Source organism: Neopsephotus bourkii, unplaced genomic scaffold (genome assembly GCF_033783945.1).
Source record: "Neopsephotus bourkii isolate Nb327-2 ecotype Australia unplaced genomic scaffold, CSIRO-AGI_Nbou_v1 NB_580, whole genome shotgun sequence".
NCBI classification, from domain to species: domain Eukaryota; kingdom Metazoa; phylum Chordata; class Aves; order Psittaciformes; family Psittacidae; genus Neopsephotus; species Neopsephotus bourkii.
Window position 1 is genome coordinate 2,409,095 of NW_026901081.1, and position 20,664 is coordinate 2,429,758.

At 50.9% G+C, this 20,664-nt stretch overlaps 2 protein-coding genes across 2 annotated transcripts in view; both read left to right on the top strand.

Annotated features, from left to right (window-relative positions):
* Positions 1–20,664, top strand: part of CAPN5 (calpain 5) — a 38,743-nt gene that overhangs the window by 947 nt on the left and 17,132 nt on the right. Inside the window, exon 2 of the mRNA XM_061351371.1 lies at positions 16,385–16,516. Coding sequence (XP_061207355.1) covers positions 16,385–16,516 — 132 coding nt within the window. The remainder of the gene's footprint in view (positions 1–16,384; positions 16,517–20,664) is intronic.
* OMP (olfactory marker protein) lies at positions 18,183–19,849 on the top strand. The gene has a single exon (XM_061351372.1). The coding sequence runs from the start codon at positions 18,949–18,951 to the stop codon at positions 19,426–19,428; it is 480 nt and encodes a 159-aa protein (XP_061207356.1). The 5' UTR covers positions 18,183–18,948; the 3' UTR covers positions 19,429–19,849.

Genomic DNA, 20,664 nt, shown 5'->3' on the forward strand with positions numbered 1-20,664 from the left:
CAGTGAGGTGGTTTGTGGGTCTTTGGGAGCTGAGTGTTCTTAACCCATCCTTCCCCTCCTTGTCCATGGAGGACGAACACTCCTCATGTCCTCCACGCTGCTGTGTCTGTCATGGAGGCAGGTTCTGGGAGCCTGGGGATAACTTTGCCTGTCCCCAGTGCTGCCTGTGCCCCTTCTGCTGTCTCAGTGCCTGCCCAAAAGATGCACAATCAAGTCTGGAGGGCAGTGTGGGGAATGTGCATGTCCTAGCATGGCCATCTGCTTGGGGTTGATCCTAGAACCATGGAATCAACCAGGTTGGAAAAGACCTTCAAGATCACCAAATCCGACCATTCCCCAGCACTGCCAAGACCATGAGGCCACTTCTCTGACTGCCATGAAGTACAAGGAGTCCCAGATGGCAATGATAACTGTGGTTGGAGAGAGGCAGTATCACTGCATCGAGCACAGTGGGGTTTCCTTCTTGAAAGCAGATCTCTCTGCCCAGCCCGTGCTGTTTTACATGGAGCTTGGTGGCATCTCAGCTCGGCAGGGTCGCGTGAGCTGCTCTCGTCATCCTCATCCCCTCTGGCAGCACTGGAAAGCATCTGCCCTCTTGCAGGACAGAGCTGGGTCTGTGTGGTTGAGGGCAGTCTGGGGCCGAGGACAAAAAGCCTTTGTGTGAAGGGAGGGATGGAGCTGAACTGAGTTTCTGTGTGGCCGAGCCCTGCAGCATCCTGGTGGGAGGAGGTCGCGCTTCCCTCTGCTCTGCCTTGGGCTCTTCCACACCAGGTCCGTGTGGACACAGGCTTTGTGCAAAGCTCTCTGTGGGTTTTAGTTTATTACCCTCATCCGCTGGGTGAGGATGCTCCGTGCGCTGCTGCCTGCTGAAGGCAGGGCCCACCATGGTTTGGTCTCACTGTGGGAGGCAGCATCAGCACACTTTACATCCCATTTATACAGCACATAGGCGATGCTTTCTAAACATCTTTGGGACTAAAGGGTAGGGATGTGTTTGACACCCCCTTGCTGGGGTTTGCATTCAGACACACATTCAGAGCTATGTCTAATGACAGGGAGTTTGGTTCAGTTGTGGAGGGGCAAAGTTTGCTCATCTTCTGCTGAGCATCAGTGGCTCAGAGCTGTTCTCCATCTGCTTTTCTGGCTTTCAGCTCGCTTGGTGTTCAGGCCTGTAGCATCCACTCGTGCTTAAGAGGACATGGGTCGGACAGCAAGGTACCATCAGTATGAGGTCTTTATAAGAAAGCTTTCTGACCTCCTGGTCTTCACTTGAATGGTGTCGTGCTCATCTAATCCAAACCCATCCCTGCTGAAGCATGGAGTGAATTCAAGCTCTTTCCAGCCAGCCTGCTCTGCTGTTTCATAGGCTCATAGAACAGTTTGGGTTGGAAGGCACCTTTAAAGCAATTACAGGATGGTTGAATACAGGCTGCTTCTGGCATAGGCTGGTAGTAGGAATGGGTGCTGGAAGTCAGTCCTACATACAAACATGGTCCTGTGCGCTTGGCTAGGCATGGAGATGGTCCTTCTTCTGCACCAGACAATGGGAACTCTGCCACCAGTCCTGGCACCAGAAGGAGTTTATGCTGAGCAGCAGCAGACTCCTTGATGCTGTCTGGTCAGATCATTTGATCAAAGCTATCTAGATCCCTTGACCCCAGAATCACCATAAAAACCGGAATGTGAGCTCACATCAGCCCTGGTTACAGCTGAACGTTCCAGAAGCCTCTTTCCCTACAGGATTTCTCCAGGTTTCAGTTGTTCATTTTGGCAAAAGTGACTGAATTTCATGGGGGAAGAACTGCTTTGTGCCGACCAGCCAATGCAAAGTGATGGTTTTAGTGGCTGGACCCGATTCTGTCTGAATTCATACCAGCTCTCCAAAGGAGAAAGCCCAGCAAAAGGTCCCAGCATCTTCTGCCAGAATGCAACTGTGGTGCATCTGGGTGTTAGGGATTTTGATTTATATCCCTATATACGGATATGTATATAGGGATGTAGGTGAGATATATATATCATATATATATGATATTCCCATCATATCTATATTTATCATATATATATGATGGGAAACACCATCAGCTTCTCCCGTAGGATCCAAAGGGTCCATGAAATTCCAATCAGCTTCTCTCTTATGTAGTAACTGGGTGATGCAGTTATTAAGCCACATTTAGGTCCCTACAGCATCCTCCTCCTATCACAACCAGCAAATCATTCCTTAGGCAATCCCGTTTTGTTCTTGCTTAGGAAAGCCAAACGGAGTGATGCTCCCAGCTTTTGGAACGTGTGCTTTGGGACTTCCTGACCCAGAAATGGAGTGTGTCAGCCCCAGGGACTCTGTCTGCAAGGAGGGGATGGGGTGTACACGTGTTCTTATCTCAGGGCCGTGGCCATGGTTTGTTTTGGAGAGTCATAGAATAGCAGTTTCAGCTGACAGTGTGTGATAAAACACACGAGCTCCCCATGCCTCAGCTTTGCTGTGAGATTGGAAGTCAAAGCTGTCAGCTATTAGAAGCACTGTTTGCTGTTGTCAATGATCCATGCAGAGAAGTAGAACGTCGGAGCTAAGTTCTTCAGTCAAAGCAGTTGCATGTGGGAAGTGAATGTGGTGAACTCACTGGTGTGCTGGGAATGAGCTTTGGCAGAGGCAGGATCTCATTCCCATGTATTTACGTGGCACTAGTACAGACCTAAAGAGCCCATCCCTCGTGTGTGCATCCCTTCCTTCTCAACCAGGACCTGCCCTCATCCTTCCTGCTTTTCCATGAGGGTCCAAAAACTGGGACTGCTTTGGGAATAAGAAAAGCAACTTCTGCAGTGCTCCTCCTCTTGCTTAAGGTTCTTCTGGGCAGGGGGCAAAGGGGATGCTGAAGGGGTTTGTTGGGACAGCCCATGGACAACCCTTCCTAGGCTGTTTTCTTCAGCCTCTGGTGTTGCAGCCCTTCCTGGAATGGGCTCAGCCGTATTCTCTCTGGTGGGTGTCCTCCCTCCTTCCTTCCCTCCCTTCCTCCCTGCTGTCCCCTGGCCTCCAGCCCTGCTCTGGATGCCAGAGCTTTGCAGAGGCAGCAGCTGTTTGAGCCCTCTCATGGGGCTTTGGCTGCAGTGGTTGTTTGCCTTCGTCGTGCAGCACAGGGAAGCCAGTGGGCTGATGTCTGAGTGCATTGGAGGGAGGGAAACCATAGTACAGAGTTATAGAATAAACTGGGTTGGAAAAGCCCTTTAAGCTCATCCAGTCCAACCATTCCCAGCATTGCCAAGGCCACCACTGCCCCATGGCACTAAGGCCTCATCTCCACGGGGTGTGAACCCTTGCAGGGCCGGTGCCTGCAGCCCTGCCCTGGGCAGCCTGTTCCAATGCCTGAGCACCCTCTGGGGCAGGAATTGCTCCTCAGCTCCATCTAAACCTGCCCTGGTGCAGCTTGAGGCCGGTTCCTCTTGTCCCATCCCTTGTTCCTTGGGAGCAGAGCCCAGCCCCTCCTGGCTCCATCCTCCTCTCAGGCACTTGGAGGCAGCCATGAGGTCCCCCCTGAGCCTTCTCTTCTCCATCTGAACCCCCCAGGTCCCTCAGCCCTTCCCCATCACACTTGGGCTCCAGGCCCTGCTCCAGCCCCATTCCCTTCTCTGGCCCCACTCCAGCCCCTCAATGTCTCTCTTGCAGTGAGGGGCCCAGAACTGAGCACAGGATTCAAGGTGCAGCATCACCAGAGCATCAGCCTGAGCTGGGAAGTGAGTCCTGAAGAGCACTGGTTTAGTGCATCCACTTAAGAGATCTGGCTGCTCCCTGCTGAGCCAAAGCAGGTTTTGGAGCTGGTGAGAGCAGCATCAGCATCTCTTTCTGGCAGCAGCGCTTGGCTATTGCATTAGAAATTAAACCTGGCTTTTTGGGCTAAGCCCAGATCCCAGTACCTTGCTTGAAACTCCTTTCCCTTGGTATCATACAAAGGAGAGGGAGATCTCTGCATTCAAGCATAGAGAAAGTCTTAGCCTGAACCTCACAACCCTCCCTTTTTGAGACAGAAGTCATGTCAGTGCAGCACAGGAGATGGAGCTTTAGTCTGTGCCTTAGGTGAGCTGGTTTGGGCTTTTAGGAGCTGGGTAAATGGGAAGGGGTGGCACTGAGAAGAGGGGAAGGGGATGGATGAGGTGCAGGCTGGGTGGCAGAGATGGGAGGGTTTGGTACACTCAGTTGTGGCTGTTGATGCCCTGGGGTGAAAACAGTGATGGCCCAGTATTATTCATCTACCCTGTGGGAAAACAGCTCATGTCTTCTAATCATCACTGTCCCAAACCCTCTTCTTGGGTACAGACTGCTTCCAATGGTGCTGTGGGATCGGTACAGGGTTAAATTAGGGTCATTAATATCCCTATTAATATTAGTGGGGCTTGTTTTCCCTCTGCAGGAAGGGACAGGGCATGTGGTTCAGGTTCAGTCCACCAAGTGATGACCTGCTGCTGAGACTGGTTTAACAGCCAAGAGAAATTTGGGCATCACTATGCACCCATGGGAAGCAAATGAAGCCTGGATGGAGGCTTACTCCATGCACAGTGTATGTTGAACCATGTGAACTGCATGCTCTGGTCCTTCAGCTCTTCCTAGGGAGCAAGGTTGAGCCTGGAGCAGGGTTTTACTCCCTGTCCCACAAGGCAGATGGGGCTGTTGTGTGCTGAGTGTTTCCCTGTGCATAGCAGTGTGAAACAGGACCTTGCAGAAGCAACTTACGGTGTTCCCTAAGGTGCAGAGTGGTTGGGACAAAGATGCTTGGAAGGCACCAGGTGGCAATTCAGTGATGAGCTGCACCAAAGGTGGGGATTAAACAGCGTAAAGATAGGTTCTTGCTAAATGGCAATGTTACTTTATGTGGGTGAAGGCAATGCCATTTGGAGGGGAAAGTGATAGAGGAGTTCTGGGGAAGAAAGAGAAGTCAGGTGTTTTGGGAAGGGTTGTGGGAAGCAGGAGGACTTAGGGCAGCAGGGCCACGGCACTGGGGATTGATGCTCTCATTCACAGCCCAGTCTTGGGGGTTTTATCCAGCCAGACAAGAGGAATCTTGCTTTAGATATGGAGAAAACACTATTTTCCAGTAGCCACTTCCCTGTCAGCCTGACATAGATCTAACCTGACCTCTATAGCATTTTTGTCCATTATATCTGTTGTCTCCTGAATCCTATGCTGTTGTGTTTGGAGGATGAGGAGGTGTTGCAGGATGGGAGCATCTCTCAGATCCTCTTTCCCTTGCGTTATTAAGCACTTAGTTCCTTCCACTTGCAGAGTGAGGGTTATACAAGCATTCCCCAGGGGGTTTTCCTGGAAGGGGAAAGGAGTCAATGAACTAATTCACTAAAAGCAAGACCAGCCTCTAAGATTCTGCATTAAAAGGTCTTTTCCTCAGTGCATAGCACAGGCTGGAAGCTGGCAAGAACACAAGGCTGAAGATAATGGGGAAGACAGAGGTCAAGTCCTTGTGGTTCTTTGCTCTGAGGGCTCAGCTGAAGCAGGCACATGGAGGCAATTAGGGTGGTAATAGTCATGGGGAGACAAGAACCTTATGGTGCCCTGCTTGGAGCTTCTGCCAGTGATAAGAACCTCTGGCCCTTGGCTACAAGATGTCTTTGCTCAGGTTTTTGGTGTGTCTCGCTCGGTTTTGGTCCAAAGGATGCTCATGGTTACACTGATGCTGCGGCTCCTCTGTGCTGCTGGATGGACCGAGGGATCATCTCCTGAGCAGTCTGCCTGTGATCCATCACAGGAGCCGGAGTCCTTCCAGACCTTTGTGTTTCTCAGCTTAGGAATTTATGAGCCTCTCTCCTGTTAATTTATCTGCCGCTTGCAGGACAGCCTGGAGCTGCTTGCCAGTCTGGTCGCTCCTTGCCAAGAAGGGGTTTGGCCTCCACTTAATGCAAGCTCTGAACTGACCTTGTTTGTATGTTTCTAAGCCATTCCCTTCCCCTCAAGGATGGACAAGAGAAGGTTTTGTTATCGTTTATCTGAAGGGGCTACAAGGATGCTGGATGGGGACTCTTCATCAGGGACTGCAGTGATAGGACAAGGGGTGATGGGTTCAGAATGAAACAGGGGAAGTTTAGATTGGATATAAGGAAGAAGTTCTTTACTGTGAGGGTGCTGATGCACTGGAATGGGTTGCCCAAGGAAGTTGTGAGTGCTCCATCTCTGGCGGTGTTCAAGGCCAGGTTGGACAGAGCCTTGGGTGCCGTGGTTTAGTGTGAGGTGTCCCTGCCTATGGCAGGGGGTTGGAACTGGATGATCTTAAGGCCCTTTCCAACCCAAACCATTCTGTGATTCTATGCTTATTGTAAAAGGTGTCTTTTCTTACTAAATGTGATGCTGATGCTGGCTGCATTCTGGCAGATCTCACTGGATACTCCTGTTCTGCCTGGATGAGGATAGGGGATAATAAGCTGCCCGGTGTGAGTATGGCTCACATACATCCAGCCTTTGATGAGAACTTATTCATCAGTCTGCTCTGTCCTCAGCATTAGAAGGACACAGCCTTAAATGCAAAAGCATCATTAAAATCAGTGAATTAGATTCATTGCTGCTTCTTAATGCAACTGCGTGTCGACATCTAGAAATTACTGTTCTGGGAACAGGGCATAGCATAATGATAGCAGAGGGTGTTGCAGAAAGGAGCCTTGAGCATCCACTGCCCTCTGAGCTCCAAGGGAGGGAATGGTGCAGGTCTTCCCAGATATCTGAAGGGGCTACAAGGATGCTGGAGAGGGACTCTTCATCAGGGACTGTAGGGATAGGACAAGGGATGATGGGTTCAAACTGAAAAAGGGGAACTTTAGATTGGATATAAGGAAGGAGTTCCTTACTGTGAGGGTGCTGAGGCGCTGGCACAGGGTGCCCAGAGAAGCTGTGGCTGCCCCATCCCTGGCAGTGTTGAAGGCCAGGTTGGACACGGGGACTTGGAGCAAGCTGCTCTAGTGGAAGGGGTCCCTGCCCGTGGCAGGGGTTGGAGCTGGATGAGCTTTAAGGTCCCTTCAACCCAAACCAGTCTGATTCTGTGATTGCATGAAAATAAAACATGAGGTTTGGTTAAACCAGGGGCTGAGTGCGGCTGCTGCAAGAAGTGGTTAAGAGGAAGGAACAAATAGGAGGAAGCGTTGGTGGGAGGACAAAAGCCGGAGCCCTGCAGCTGGAGCAGAAAGGGAGTTGTTTCCTTGGTCTGGCAAACAGCACTGTTGATGTGTCAGCTGGTTTCTGTGTAACAAGAGGTCACTTCCTTGCATTAACTCCCCATTGAACTAATCCTGACCCTCTTCCTCCAAGCACCATCCAGTTCTGTTCTTCCAGGAGAGAACAACTGACTGCATCTCCGGATCACTTGCTCTAAAGACAGGTCGCTGCCTCAGGATGTGCTTTTATTAGGGTTTCAGGTGGTTTTTGGTGTGAATTTGCTTCGTTTTGGCATACATTCCGTGGCTGCTGTGTGCACACTCATTGCTTCTGCATTTCTGTTCCCCCTAACTATATGGTAACCCCGTAATGCATATGTGGTTGAGGCTGAGGGATACCTACACCTGTAAAGAAACAGGGACAAACCTTTTCTCCATCATCTTTCCCTCTTGCCTCACTCCTGTTCAGTCCAGGACCATCAATGGCTTGACCGGGGATGAATCAATGCAGCTCATGTCTGCCTTTATAAATCCTCCAGGGCAAGGGCTTGTCCTTTCCTTGCTGCCAAAGCACTTGACACCACCTGAATTATTTGTACAGAACAATGAATTCTTCAAGCCGTCCTTGTTTAAAATAAAACCCCAATGCAATTTGAGAGGGAGTGCAATGGCACTGGTTCTCCTCTGAAAGATATATAGATATGTATTATATATATATAACACAGAGGCTCACGGCCATCTGTTCCCAACCTGCATGCTGTCTTGGTGCCACGTATGGTAGTAGACATCCAGCGCATAGCTTCCTGCCATGCCCCAGGCACCCCTATGGGCAAGATAGTCCTGAACTGGGGCACAGGGAGAAGTGAAGGAGAATCATTGAATGGTTTGGGTTGGAAGAGACCTTCAGAGGTCATCTTGTCCATTCCCCTTCCAATGCAAAGCATCCTTGAGAACGTCTTTAGGTGCTGGCACTGTCCTGGAGCACAGCGCTTGGTCCTTGGTAGTTGAGCTCAACAGGACCAAGCCTTCATAGTGGGGTGCTAACTTGTGTGATCCGTTGACCCCTCACATGAGCATCTGGATGCTCATTTCTATGAGCTCACCAACACGTCTCTTTTAGACTATCCTTGAGCATAGAAACTACAGCCAAAACCAGCACCCCAGGGTGATGCTCCTTTGGGAGTTTAATAAATGCTCTGGCTTCCCAAGTGCCCTAAAGATCAGTGCTTCAGCCACTGTTCCTGGTCCCTGTGAGGCAGAGACAAGCTGGCACCCCTTCTCCAGCCCCTGGGCCTTGTAGTGTCTTGCTTAGATCCCACAAGAACTCAGGTCAGCAAAGACAAGCTGAAGCAATCACCCTTTTGGTAATAGCTGAGGCCAGCAGGAGCTGCATTGACCAACAAGGCAAGAGACTGCAACATGGGAGGGATGACCTGTGTGCTCACATAGAGATGAAATGAAGCATCCCATATCTCTGGTGTTTCTGGATCTTTGGGAAGAAGCCACCGCTCAGTGATGCATTCCTCCCAGTTCCCCTCCAAGAAGGAAAAGGGTGGACAAACCATCTTCATGGAGAGTGGTGATGGATGGTTAAAGCTTGACTGTGGTCCGAGACAAATACCACTAATAGAGTTGTGGAGGAATTAATGATGGAAAGCTTAAACAGAGTGCTTAATAACTGGAGAAACTGGCTAAAAGCCTAACCATAGATGTTTAGGTTGTATACAGCCCATGTAAACCGTGTAGTGAGTTTGTGTGGAGACCTTGTGCTACCTACTGCTGGGAGAGCTGGCGCACGTTCCTGTCTTGGAGCTGCTGTATCTGCATTGTTGTGTCTCTCAGTCGATTGGCAGCAAACTGAGCATGAGTTGAAGGCTTCAGAGTCTCATCTGGAAATGCTGTGGATTGCCTGTTATTGGGAATGTCAAGCAGGTCAGGAGGAAATCACCGTAAGGGGAAGTGATGTTCTCAAGGAGAGATGAAGCTTGCTTGGATCTGATGGCTCTGGGATGCCAACACCCACAAAGAAACAAGGACAAACCCTCTTTCCATCATCTTTCCTTCTTGCCTCACTTAGCAGAGCCTGAACTCCTCTCCAGGACCATCAATGGCTTGACCAGGGATGGTCTTATCTGTCTTTATAAACACATCAAGGGGAAGGGCTTGTCCTTTCCTTGCTGCAGTTTCATGTCTGGAGCCTGTGGGTTCCTTGGGAGATCCCTGTTTGTTGTTAAATCAGGCTTCATCCTTTTTGCTGAGCACTCCATTGGAGGTGGCTGGATGCTAATGGCCAACCCTGCTGCCAAGTTCCTCTCCACTTCCTTCTCTTAACAACAGCAGAGCTCAGCCTTTTCCTGCTGGCTGCCTGTTGGATCATTCTATATAAGGCTCCTTTTTGCTCCTTCTCCCAGCTAACGAAAGCTGCTGAGCCCATATTTCTAGAGGGTGGTTTCCCAGGGTTGGGATAACCAGAATAGGTGTGGGCTGGGAGTCGTTTCTTTCAGTGGCTTGAACTCATGATAACCTCTTCATTGTCATTGCATAGTCAGAGATTAACTGGGACTGTGATGGGGGCAAGCCCTGGTCTTGGGTTGAGGTTCTGTTGTGCTATAAATGTGACACAATGGCAAACCAAAGGGCAATTCCTCCTTGCTTTAGAGGGTATAGGAGGTATCCCCATGGAAAAGTAGTTAGGAAGTTTTCATCTGCGATACGCACGTGGAAAGTATAGGTAGTTTTCCTTTGCAGCTTCAGGTTCTTTGTTTTCCCATCAGTAACTTGGCTTTTAGGATAATTAAAAACCAAAACAAAACCCCACATGATGTGGATTCCTAAACCCTGTTTTAAAAGCTTGGCTTTCAGGGAGACACAGGAATTGGGATGCAGGCAGGGCAGCGTTCAGCCGGCACAAGTGCCAAACCTGTATTATGTTGCATGGAGGCAGAAATGATGCAGCTGAGATTGTGGCCACATCATTTCGCTCTGGGATGTAACAATAGCTCTGTGATGAGAGGGGGGGGTTGGACCATTCCTTCCCAAATACAGTGGTTTCTCACAGCAGGGCTTACTTGAATAGGTTCCTTCCTTTCCACCAATGCATCTCCACCACTATGTCCTCCAGGATGGGGACTGATGGCTCCAAAGTGGTACAAGCTGTGGAGCAGCCTCATGGCTCATGCCTGTGGTTTGTAGTCCCTCACTTGTACCAATGTGAACCCTATGAACAAGGCTGGGGCCTGATGGTTTCAGGCCAAAGCAGTTCCTCTGGTTGAGGTTAGACCCAACAGCTACAAGTGCTGGTGCAACTGAGGGTGCAGCGTGCCATGGTAAGAGGATGGGCTTTGGAGGGTGGGTGTATTTTGAACCCATGATGCTACTAAACCAGGGTTGTTTCTCACCCTGCAAGTCCTTAGCATCATCCCAAGGGAGCTTGGTCAAAGGAAATGCCTAGGAGAGCTCAAGACCAGGACATGATGGAAGATGGAGGACTTGGGAGAAGGTGGCCAGCAGCACTGTAGTGAATCATAGGGGTGTATCTGTTGTAGGGTGTTAAACAGCCATGAGAGCTTGGTTTTGGTGTGGCTCCCTCGAGTCCATGCTTCCATCAATATGATTTAAGGGAAGGAGATCCAGGTGGATCTCTCTCTGAGAGCTGATGGGTTTGCTCTCCTTCCCATCTCAAGGCTGTGGTTGTGTGCACCTGAAGGGTCAGGTTCATTCAGATGATGCAGCATGAAGAAGAGCCAGGTGGCATTGTTTCCCTAAAGGAATGATGTTTTGAGTGGTGATCAGACTGTGCTGGGACTTGAAACCGAGAGGGACCACTTCTGCCTATGGATGGGATAACCTGGTGCCCATCATCACACTGCTCTGAGCATCTCACCCCCAGTTTGTCAGCAAGGCATGTGAAGGTTTCCCTGCTTGGGCACTGAGATCTGCAGATCTGTCAGGATCCAGGGAATGTTTTTCCTTAGCAGCTCTGCAACCAAACACATCAAAACAACTCAGTGGGAGAGGCAATGTGGGGAGGGCTGCGTCTGAATGCGTGGAGATGCTCTGGTGGCCTCTGCATCAGTCTTGGCTGGGTAGAGACTGAAGAAGTCCTGGGCTGAGTAATGATGAGGCTTTCCAAGAGTGCATCCCTGGGGAATGCGGGCAGGAGGAACGGGAACAGCGGGTCCAAGGTCTCTGCACTTGTTCCTCCTCCCCATCCTCCCTCTCCATCTGCTCCTGGCAAGGCGCAGTGCTCACAGCAAGTTGTGTCTGTTCACATCTCATTGCTTTAACATAGACCTCTTTGCTGCCTCTGTACCTTGGCTATGCAGAAGGTAAAGCCGCAGAGGGACCTCTCAAGGCTGCTAAGCCTGCAAATTGACCTTTAGATCTTGTTTGCCACCGTCCCCCGCTCTTCCTGGTGCCAAACCAAACGGCACAGCGTAGTGCTGAGCTACACAGGCAGAGTCATGGGGTTGCTGGGGAGGGTAGTTATGTGATGCCTTAAAGAAGGCGAGTTCTGTTTGCTGTGGGTGGAGTGTCCAACGCCCTGTGCATGGTGTGGGAGCTGATAACAGATACACGTGTGTACATTGAGATACAATGGGTGCATTAGCAGGAAGGATGTCTGACTGAGGCAATAGAAACCATCTCAGTTGTACAGGGTGCAAGTATTACCAACCAAACCTACCCTTCCATGTGTGTCGTTTTTAGTCGGGGCTGTCGCAATAGGACAAAGGGGAATGGTTTTAAACTGAAAGAGGGGAGACTGAGCTGAGCTCTTAGGCAGAAGCTCTTCCCTCTGAGGGTGCTGAGGCGCTGGCACAGGGTGCCCAGAGAAGCTGTGGCTGCCCCATCCCTGGCAGTGTTCAAGGCCAGGTTGGACACAGGGGCTTGGAGCAAGCTGCTCCAGTGGAAGGGGTCCCTGCCCGTGGTATGAGGGCTGGAGCTGGATGGGCTTTAGAGTCCCTTCCCACCATTCCATGATTCTATGGTTCTGTAATAACCCCCCCTTAAACACAGACCCCTGGTTTTCTAACCTCACCCTATTTCCCTTCCCTATCACCCTGGTGCAAAATCATAGAATCATAGAATAGTTTGGGTTGGAAAGGACCTTAAGATCAAGTTCCAACCCCCCTGCCATGGGCAGGGACACCTCGCTCTAAACCATATTTCCCAAGGCCTCGTCCAACCTGGCCTTGAACACTGCCAGGGATGGAGCATTCACAACCTCCTTGGGCAACCCATTCCAGTGCCTCAGCACCCTCACAGTAAAGAACTTCCTCCTTATATCCAATCTAAACTTCCCCTGTTTCAGTTTTAACCCATTACCCCTTGTCCTATCACTACAGTCCCTAATGAAGAGTCCATCCCAGCAGTAAAAAAAAAGACCTTCGTGTCAGCACCATCACCCTTGCTCACTGTGCTTGGATACCTCCTGCTCTCTGGCTCGTGTGAATGACATTTAAAACCCAGCATCCTTCCAGCTGCCCATTGCCCAGGCTGGGGGAAGCACAGCCACACCAATAGATTGTATTGCTGATGCTGCAAGGCTGAGTGAAATCGCTGCTCCTGAATCATCAGGCTCTGCAGTGCAATTACACCCGTCTGCTCCTTGTTAGTCTTGTTAGCAGAAAGCGGTCCTGGCATGCAGCAGATGTTGTCTCTCACATGGTTATTTTCCCCTCTTAGCTCTTTCCCTCCCTGCAGCTGCTTGACACGATCCAGATCCCTGGTGGCTCTAAAGCTCAGTTCTGCACTGAGAAACCTTTATGATGAGCAAGCCCCCACTTATAAAGGCAATTAAAGGGCGATTTGCTCATTACTACCCCAGGTGGACTTGGACAATCAGGAGATGAGGGTGATGTTTTCAGGTTTAAATGCATTTGTGTGTGTTGAGGGCAGAGAGTAGCAAAGGGGAGGAACCCACAGGCTATTTGGTGGGAAGCAAAAGCACACCAAGTGCAAGATAATTGCACTGAGTCTTTTTCTTCCCTTTAATGGACTTCAATAACCCAAAGCCAAACTGGCCTGTTCTGGGCTCCCATGAGCCAGACCTGGTACCTCTGTATCAGCCTCTCATCAACAGGCATCTCACAGTGCTCTCCCAGCCCTGGCTCTGATTTCCACCTCTGTCCCACATCCCTTGCAGGAGGAAGGATGTGGGAAGGAATACATGAATCATGGGGTTGTCTCTCCCTGTGTTATCAGTCTGTATTGTTTGATAGGACCATCCACACAGGCTTCCTCTAAGCTCTATTTTGCTGCCTGTTGCTCAGCAGCCATTTCAGGGAGAGAAAATCATCTCTGATGGTGCTCAGGATCCTTGGGGTCCTCCAAGAGAGGTTCTGCTTGAGGGTAAAGAGGCATGGATGGCTCCCATAGCCAAGGTGGTGCGATGGCTTTTGGCTTTCCCCTACTATTCTTTGCTGTTCAGGGGGTTGGAACTGGATGAGCTTTAAGGTCCCTTCAACCCAAACCACTCTGGGATTCTATGGACTCACTGCTTGCTGAAGCCTCAGGTGCCAGGGGCAGTTTGAACTGGTTCTGTGGTGGCTGATAGCTGAACCCCAAAGGCCCCCTTTTGGGGTGTGTGTTTGTGCTCACGCTGCCCTTTCCTCTCGTGGTCATGGTGCTGGGAGGGTGACGTGGTGTTTGCTTGTTGGAGAAGCACCTGCATGGGTAAACTTCATTGCTCACCTGGTTTCTGTCTGCTGCACAGGAGGGCGGGGAGGGAGCCAAGGTGGTGACCTTCTGTGATCAGAGCATCTCTGCTTCACCCTTCCCTTGCACATACAAAACTAATTCAGTCTGGCTGCAGAGCAAGCTCTTTATCTTTGTGAGACATCTCTGTCCAGAGGAAAAGGAAAACTTAGTTCAGTGCTGTTATTAGAATCCCAGAATGGTTTGGGTTGAAGGGACCTTAAAGCTCATCCAGCTCCAACCCTTGCCATGGGCAGGGACCCCTTCCACTGGAGCAGCTTGCTCCAAGCCCCTGTGTCCAACCTGGCCTTGAGCACTGCCAGGGATGGGGCAGCCACAGCTTCTCTGAAGGTGCTGAATCAAGGCTCAATGTACTGCGTGCAGTCCTGTGGGCACTGCAGCCTTACTGAAGCAGTGCCTTGGTCCCTTGCTCTGTAGGGGCTGTACTGGACCAAAAGCACTTTAAAATGCCACATCCAAGTGTGTACCTGAATGGGAAGCACCTACTGCAGCATCTGAAGAGCTGCCTGAGTGAATCCTTCAAGAGCAATATGCCCTTAGGGACCCATTTGGGGTACTGAGAAGAGGAGCTGAGGGAACTGAGAGCTGTGATTTGCAGAGGGAGCCTGCCCCGATGAGTGTTTCCAGCCATAGCACCTTCGTTGCTGCCATGGGTGCTAGAGTAGGTTCTAATGGTTCTACCCCATGTCTGTCAATGCAGGCTGCTCTTTTGATGATTACAAAGGGCTTCCTCTATTAAATGAGCAATCAGAGGATTTTAGTTTGCAAAGTCTGTCCTGGTGATGGGGAAATCACAGCTAACTGCAGCTCTGCTCTGGGAGAAGGGCCCTGAACGTCTGACATGCTTTACCCTGTGCTGATTTCTGACAAGCAGGATGTGTTTTTCATGCTTTCATGTTCTCCCCTGTTGATCTAATACCAAGCAACATCCTTTTCCTACACTGCAGATTCAGCTAAAGGTAAAAAGGGGCAGCCATGGTCCTTAGATGGGGCAAACCCAGTGCCTCTGCCAGGATCACTGAGCACTGATCTTGCAGACATCCCCATCACCAACACACAGGAGGGATGCATCCCCTGCTGCTGAGAGCTTCCTCGGTGATGTGAAGCAGGAGCTAAACCCCACTGCTGCTCTCCCATCCCTGTGTGCACTCGGATGCTGGGAAGCGCAGGCAGCTCTCGCCTTTGGTGGCTGTCAGCTTACCTCCCTCTAGTGCTGATCCCAACCTCCTGCAGCTGCGAGGGGGTTACTCCTCTCCCTTGGGTTTCATCCCTTCCCTGTCTGTGTCCGGATGGGGCTCTGGTTATTTATGCTGCTGGCTGGGTTAGGTGGGAATAGCAGGAGGTGCTTATGAAGCAGCAGTTCCTGATCCTCCCCGTGATGGGCAGTGGCAATACAAATCCCCATGTGCGCAGTCTGGGGGAACATGTTATTCTATGTGCAAGCAGCCTGAAAACCTGGCAGCAGAAGGGAAACCTCCTTTCCCTTTCCCCCCCATCCAATTAAATGGGATAACAAAGGGGAAACAATTCCTGCAGCTCTTGGGCCCATCTGCTCCCAGCTTCCAGCTGTACAGGACCTTCCAACCTGGGCTGATGAGCAGAAAAGGTTGAAAGAAGCAGTGTTTCACATGAAGCTTGCTCAATACCCTCTGTTATCTTAATGCTTTCTTGGCCAAGCTCTAAGTGGGAGTGGGAAGAGAGGGCAGCCTAGCAGGAGCTGAGTGGAGTAACAGGGATGTGGTTGGTGCCTTAATGGTTGGAGGGATGAACCCAGCTCTTAGCTACCTCCTCCCCAAACTTCCCGTTCATGGTGCCCATGCGTTATCCACCATCCTGCTTTTGGGGTCACAATGAGCATTTAACCATCCTGGCCCAGCTACAAAGCTTTTAGCTCACCAGATTCTCCCCATCTGCTGTGCTAAGACATGGAAGGTCGTGGGTGAGGATACTTGTCTTCTTGCAACCAAGCCTGAGCCCTCAATGTGTGTTGAGCTTTCCTGGGTGCACTGATTTAGGCACTGTGATTCCTCATCTGAATGCCTGGCTCTGCCCTTCTGCATGGTTTTAGTTTCAGATGGATCCACAAGTTCCAATAGGGGAGATGGTGGGTTTGAGTGAAGCTCTCCAGAGTAAAATAAGAGAGGGAAAAGCGTGTAAAACAGTCATGGGATAGAAGAGCTGAGGGGCTTATAATAAATAACAGAGTGGATTTAGAAGAGGGGCTGGAATGGTTTGGAGATGTACCATTTCACCAGGGATAGTTATAGCAAAGCTGTGCTGATGCTGGAACAGAGCAGGGAATAGGTCTGGTGTCACTCCAGCAGTGATGCTGCCCATGTCCTGGTGAGAGCAGAAGGCAGGACAAGGTCCTCCTGCCACCAAGCGTGATGAGAGAGGCCAGCAGAAAGCTGCAGGTTTAAATGGAGCCTGAGGAAGAGAGGAATAGATCTTCCTTTGCCAAGAAGCCTGGATCCTGGTTTCCCTGCCTCCTCCCTTACTCTGTGCCTGTTTCTGTTCTGTCCCACAGGAAATCTGCAATGATCCACACCTCTTTGTGGATGGGATCAGCTCCCATGACTTACACCAAGGCCAGGTTGGGAACTGCTGGTTCGTGGCTGCCTGCTCCTCCCTGGCATCCCGGGAGTCTCTGTGGCAGAAGGTAAGAGATTCCCCATGGCAGGGGAATGCCTGTCTTTAACACCTTGGATTTGCATTGTGTTTAGCTGGTTCTTCAGGGATGCATGAGGTCCCCAGAATGGTTCATGTGCACAAACCTCCCATAAAGGTCTATCCATCAAGGGGAACTAGTCATCATCACTGCAGTCACCTCACACTCAAGACAAACCCTTGGACGCTTTCTCTTTAACCAGGTAGATCAAGTCCCATCTTCTCCTCCAGATCCCAAATCTGATCCTTGCCACTCCAAAATCACCTAAAAGACAAGAAGAGCACAACTCGGGATGCTCCACTGCAGCATTTGGCCCTGTTTCCTTAATTCCCATGGGGTTACCTTTCTTTGGCTTCTCAGTGTGTGCCCACCTTGGCAATGAAATACCTTGCACTGGAGCAGGCAGAGTGATTTGAGGATCTTAGCATCTTTCCCAAGGCACTGCTTCCCTAAAGCATCCATCCCTGGCGTGCCCCATGGTCGGGTTGCACCTTGTAGCAGTGATCCTTCAGTGTGGTGTCCAAAGGGATTGTGTTAGGGGCCAGAAAGCCACCAAAGAGCTGCACTAGAGCAAGGGGCTGCAGACCCAGGGAGCAGGGAATGTACAGGGAAGGAGGTGCTCAGTGCCATGACCTTGGACTGTCTGTGCCTGAATACAGTGTCCACTGCTATAGAACTCAGTCCTATGAAAGCAAAACCAGGAGGGCCTCAGACCATGGTGCAGGCATGCCTCCTTATAGGACAAGAGCCCAGCAAGTTGCAAGCACCTTTCCATACCAAAGCCCATCAGTGTGTGCAGACAGCATCACTGCTTCACACACAGCCTCCTGGTGCAGTGGCAATGGACCTAAAAGGAGCCCTCCACCCTACACCTTTGCATCTGCTCTATGTGCTGCGGTACCTGCAGTCTCTGTTGTGTGTGGTTTTAGGATGCTGAACATGAAGTTCATGAGTTTGTGTTTGTTGGAGCATCCCCATTCTTTATTTAACTCGAGGTTTTTCTTCATATGGGAACAGGATAGCTGTTGTTGGGTTCTGGATAAGCAGTAACGTGTCCTCCCATCGTGGCAGTGGTGACTGTTGTGGTACAAGGGGTTGTTTAGCTTCTTCCTCCACATCGGCATCTCCCAAGGGGGAGCAGGCACATTTTCTTCCCTCCTCACCATTCACTTCCAGCCCTGCCTTGGGAAACACCAAGCAAACAGAAGCTGGGTCCCTTGGGACGCCTTGTTATTTCAGTTTGCCCCCAGCATTGCTTTTCCTCCCTTGGTATTTTGGCTGTGGGTGTTTGTGCCTTCTCAGTTTCCATCCCTTAACCCTCAGAGGCTCTTCTTTGCCTGCCTCCTCTTGCTTACTGAAAGCCTTGTTTCCTGCCCAAAGCTGCAGTTCTCCCCAGGCCTTCCCTCCCAGTGATGTTCAGTTTGCTGTGGTGTTGGAGACCTATGAATTAGGCCCTTTGCTAACACTTTGCATGGTGCTTTGAGGGCTTAGGATGAATTGGAAGGAGAAAACGTGGCTGTGAACTGCAGCAGCGACTTTTAAAGCAAAATGGAAGATGTCAAGTGCACAAGTTAACCCTTTGGTCCAGGGAGACACCAGATCTGCTGGGATTAGAGCCTGGTCCTTGCTGAAGGTCTGAGGCACCAGAAATAATCACAGAATGGTTTGGGTTGGAAGGGATCTTAAAGCTCATCCAGTTCCATCCCCCTGCCACGGGCAGGGACACCTTCCACTAGAGCAGCTTGCTCAATGCCCCATCCAACCAGTCTGCAAATACCTAACGGAAGGGTATGGGATAGGATGGAGCCAGACTGTTGCTGGGGCTGCACATTCATGGGACAGAAGATAACAGCACAAGCAGTAGCTTATCTTCAGCACTGAGCATGGTCAGACAGTGAAACAAGGGCCCAGAGAGTCTGTGGGATCTCCGTCCATGGAGATACTCAAAGGTAGAGTGCACAAAGCCCGAAGCAACCCTATTTAGCCTTGAAGTAAGTCCTGCTTTGAGCTGCAGATTGGACCAGACCCTTCCATAGTCTCCTTCCAACCTCAATTATCCTTCTTTCAGAGAAAGCCCTGCTGCCCAGACCTGTTGGGTCACATAGAATCAACCAGGTTGGAAAAGACCTTAAAGATCATCATCCCTGGCTGCATGCCTTCATTTTTGGGATAACGAGCTGTGGTTGTCAGGCAGGTTGCCAGGGAGGCTGACATCAGACATCCCTTCCCTATAGATTATCATGCACGGTAGCACCATCAGTTCCTAATCTGCAAAGAGACACCCAGAGGAAGCCCTGGAGGGTGTTCTGCGTCACTGGCCCGGGTTGCTTAGCACCAGTGGACCATGAAGAGGTGGCTTGGCAGCTTTTTCCCTCTGTGTGTCCTATTGGAGAGCCAAACATAGCAGCGGAGCAGCCGAGGTGATGGCAGTGCAGGCAGGGATGCTCGAGCTGCCCTTCATCCGTGATGACCAGCTCACCCGGTGCATGCGGCTGCGATTCCAGAGCCTGCAGCAGAAGAATGGGAGGCCCCAGGATGGTGAGAAGCTGCTGCATCCCAACGAGCACATCTACAGAGTGGATTTCACCCGGCAGCACAACCTGCACTTCCTCCGCTGGGATATCCATCTGGAAAGACCTGGGAAGGTCACTGTGACCGGCACTTCCCAGCACTGGACTCCTGATCTCACCCACCTTATGAACAGGCAGCTGCTGGAGCCGGTGGGTATCTTCTGGAAGAAGCCAGGGGCTGAGGATGTGCAATGCAATGAAGCAGATGCCCAGGAGTTTGGGGAGCGGATAGCGGAGTTAGCCCGCATCCGTAAGGTGATGTATTTCCTCCTCGCTTTCACCGACGGCCTCGAACCAGCTCAGCTGAAGGGCTCCATTGTTTTTAAAGCCTGATCCCCTCCTGCTCTGCCCTTCCTCCTCCAGCTGTGCTTTTGTCTTTGTATTCCTTTTAGTTTGGGTTTTAGTTCATTTTTATGTGGTTCTCTATGAGGGATGGCATCACTGAAAAGCGAAGGACAGCACTTCTGGAGCCCCTCAGCCCTGTGAAACATTCCCATACGTGCTGTCCTTTAGATGATGGGGAGGAAGGGGCCATGAGTTTGCTGCTGTATTTGCCGTGTGTGTGTAAATTCAGCATGGATTCTTCAGGTCTGACTGGTGCAGGGTCTTGCTGGCTTGGAAATACGAGGCTGCTCTAAACCCTCCAACTGTGGTGACTGCACAGCAAAAGCCTGATGGAAAAACATGAAATTGCCATCCCAGGAACAGGAGAGAGCCTGGAGAGAGCCCTGGCTTCCAGTTTCCATCCTACCTATTACAAAGGAAAGGCTTGTTTGAGATGCAGTGCTTAGGATGCTGAATGCTGCGACTGAGGCTGCTTGGTGTCTCTGAAGACCAGTCCCGTGGAGGACCAGCTCGCCGTGAAGCTGCAGTACATTTGGACACGCTGTGTTCTACAGATGGCAAACCGGTGCAGGGGGGCTGGAGCACCCTTCCTCTGACAGCCAGCACCATCTCTGGCTGGGGGTCACTGTGGGGAGATGTACTGCAGCACCCTGCTCACCTTGGGCTGCCTGGGCACCGTTGGTCCTCAGATGGGTTGGAGCAGGGATTCCTGTGTGTGCAGCAGCTCAGAGCAGGCTGTAGGTCTGAGCCCGCAATGACTGCCCTGCAGCAAAAGCAATCTGTGCATTGCTGTGGCCTTAAAGCACCCATGAACAGGTTTATTCTGAAGCATCTAAAGAGCCAGGAGGCTGCAGGGCACATTGCAAACCACACAGCAGCAGCCTGCTGCTGCTGTCTCCTACCCACTACAGCTGCTGAGGCAGGGAATGGTGTCTGGGTGGCCATGGGGGCGGAGAAGGGAGATGCAAGTTTAGGAGCAGGAGGGTGTCTGGCTTGTTCCATGACTGTGAATAAACTGCTTTGGACATTCCCTTTTCCTCCAGCAATAAGCAGAAGGTGTTTTGGTGAAGCTTCTTGAGATGCACAGATAGAAATGTCCTTTGAAAGAGTCAAGTGTTCCTATAATTGGTTCTTTGCTAGGACTGCACTCCAGTGTGGGTAAATGCTCCTCAAGGTATGGCCTGAGATGGTCCTCAGGTGTGTAGAGAGAGGGCAGTGATGGGA

Excerpts from the sequence above, each read along its gene's own strand:
- OMP (XM_061351372.1), top strand. The coding sequence starts at position 18,949 with ATGGCAGTGCAGGCAGGGATGCTCGAGCTGCCCTTCATCCGTGATGAC.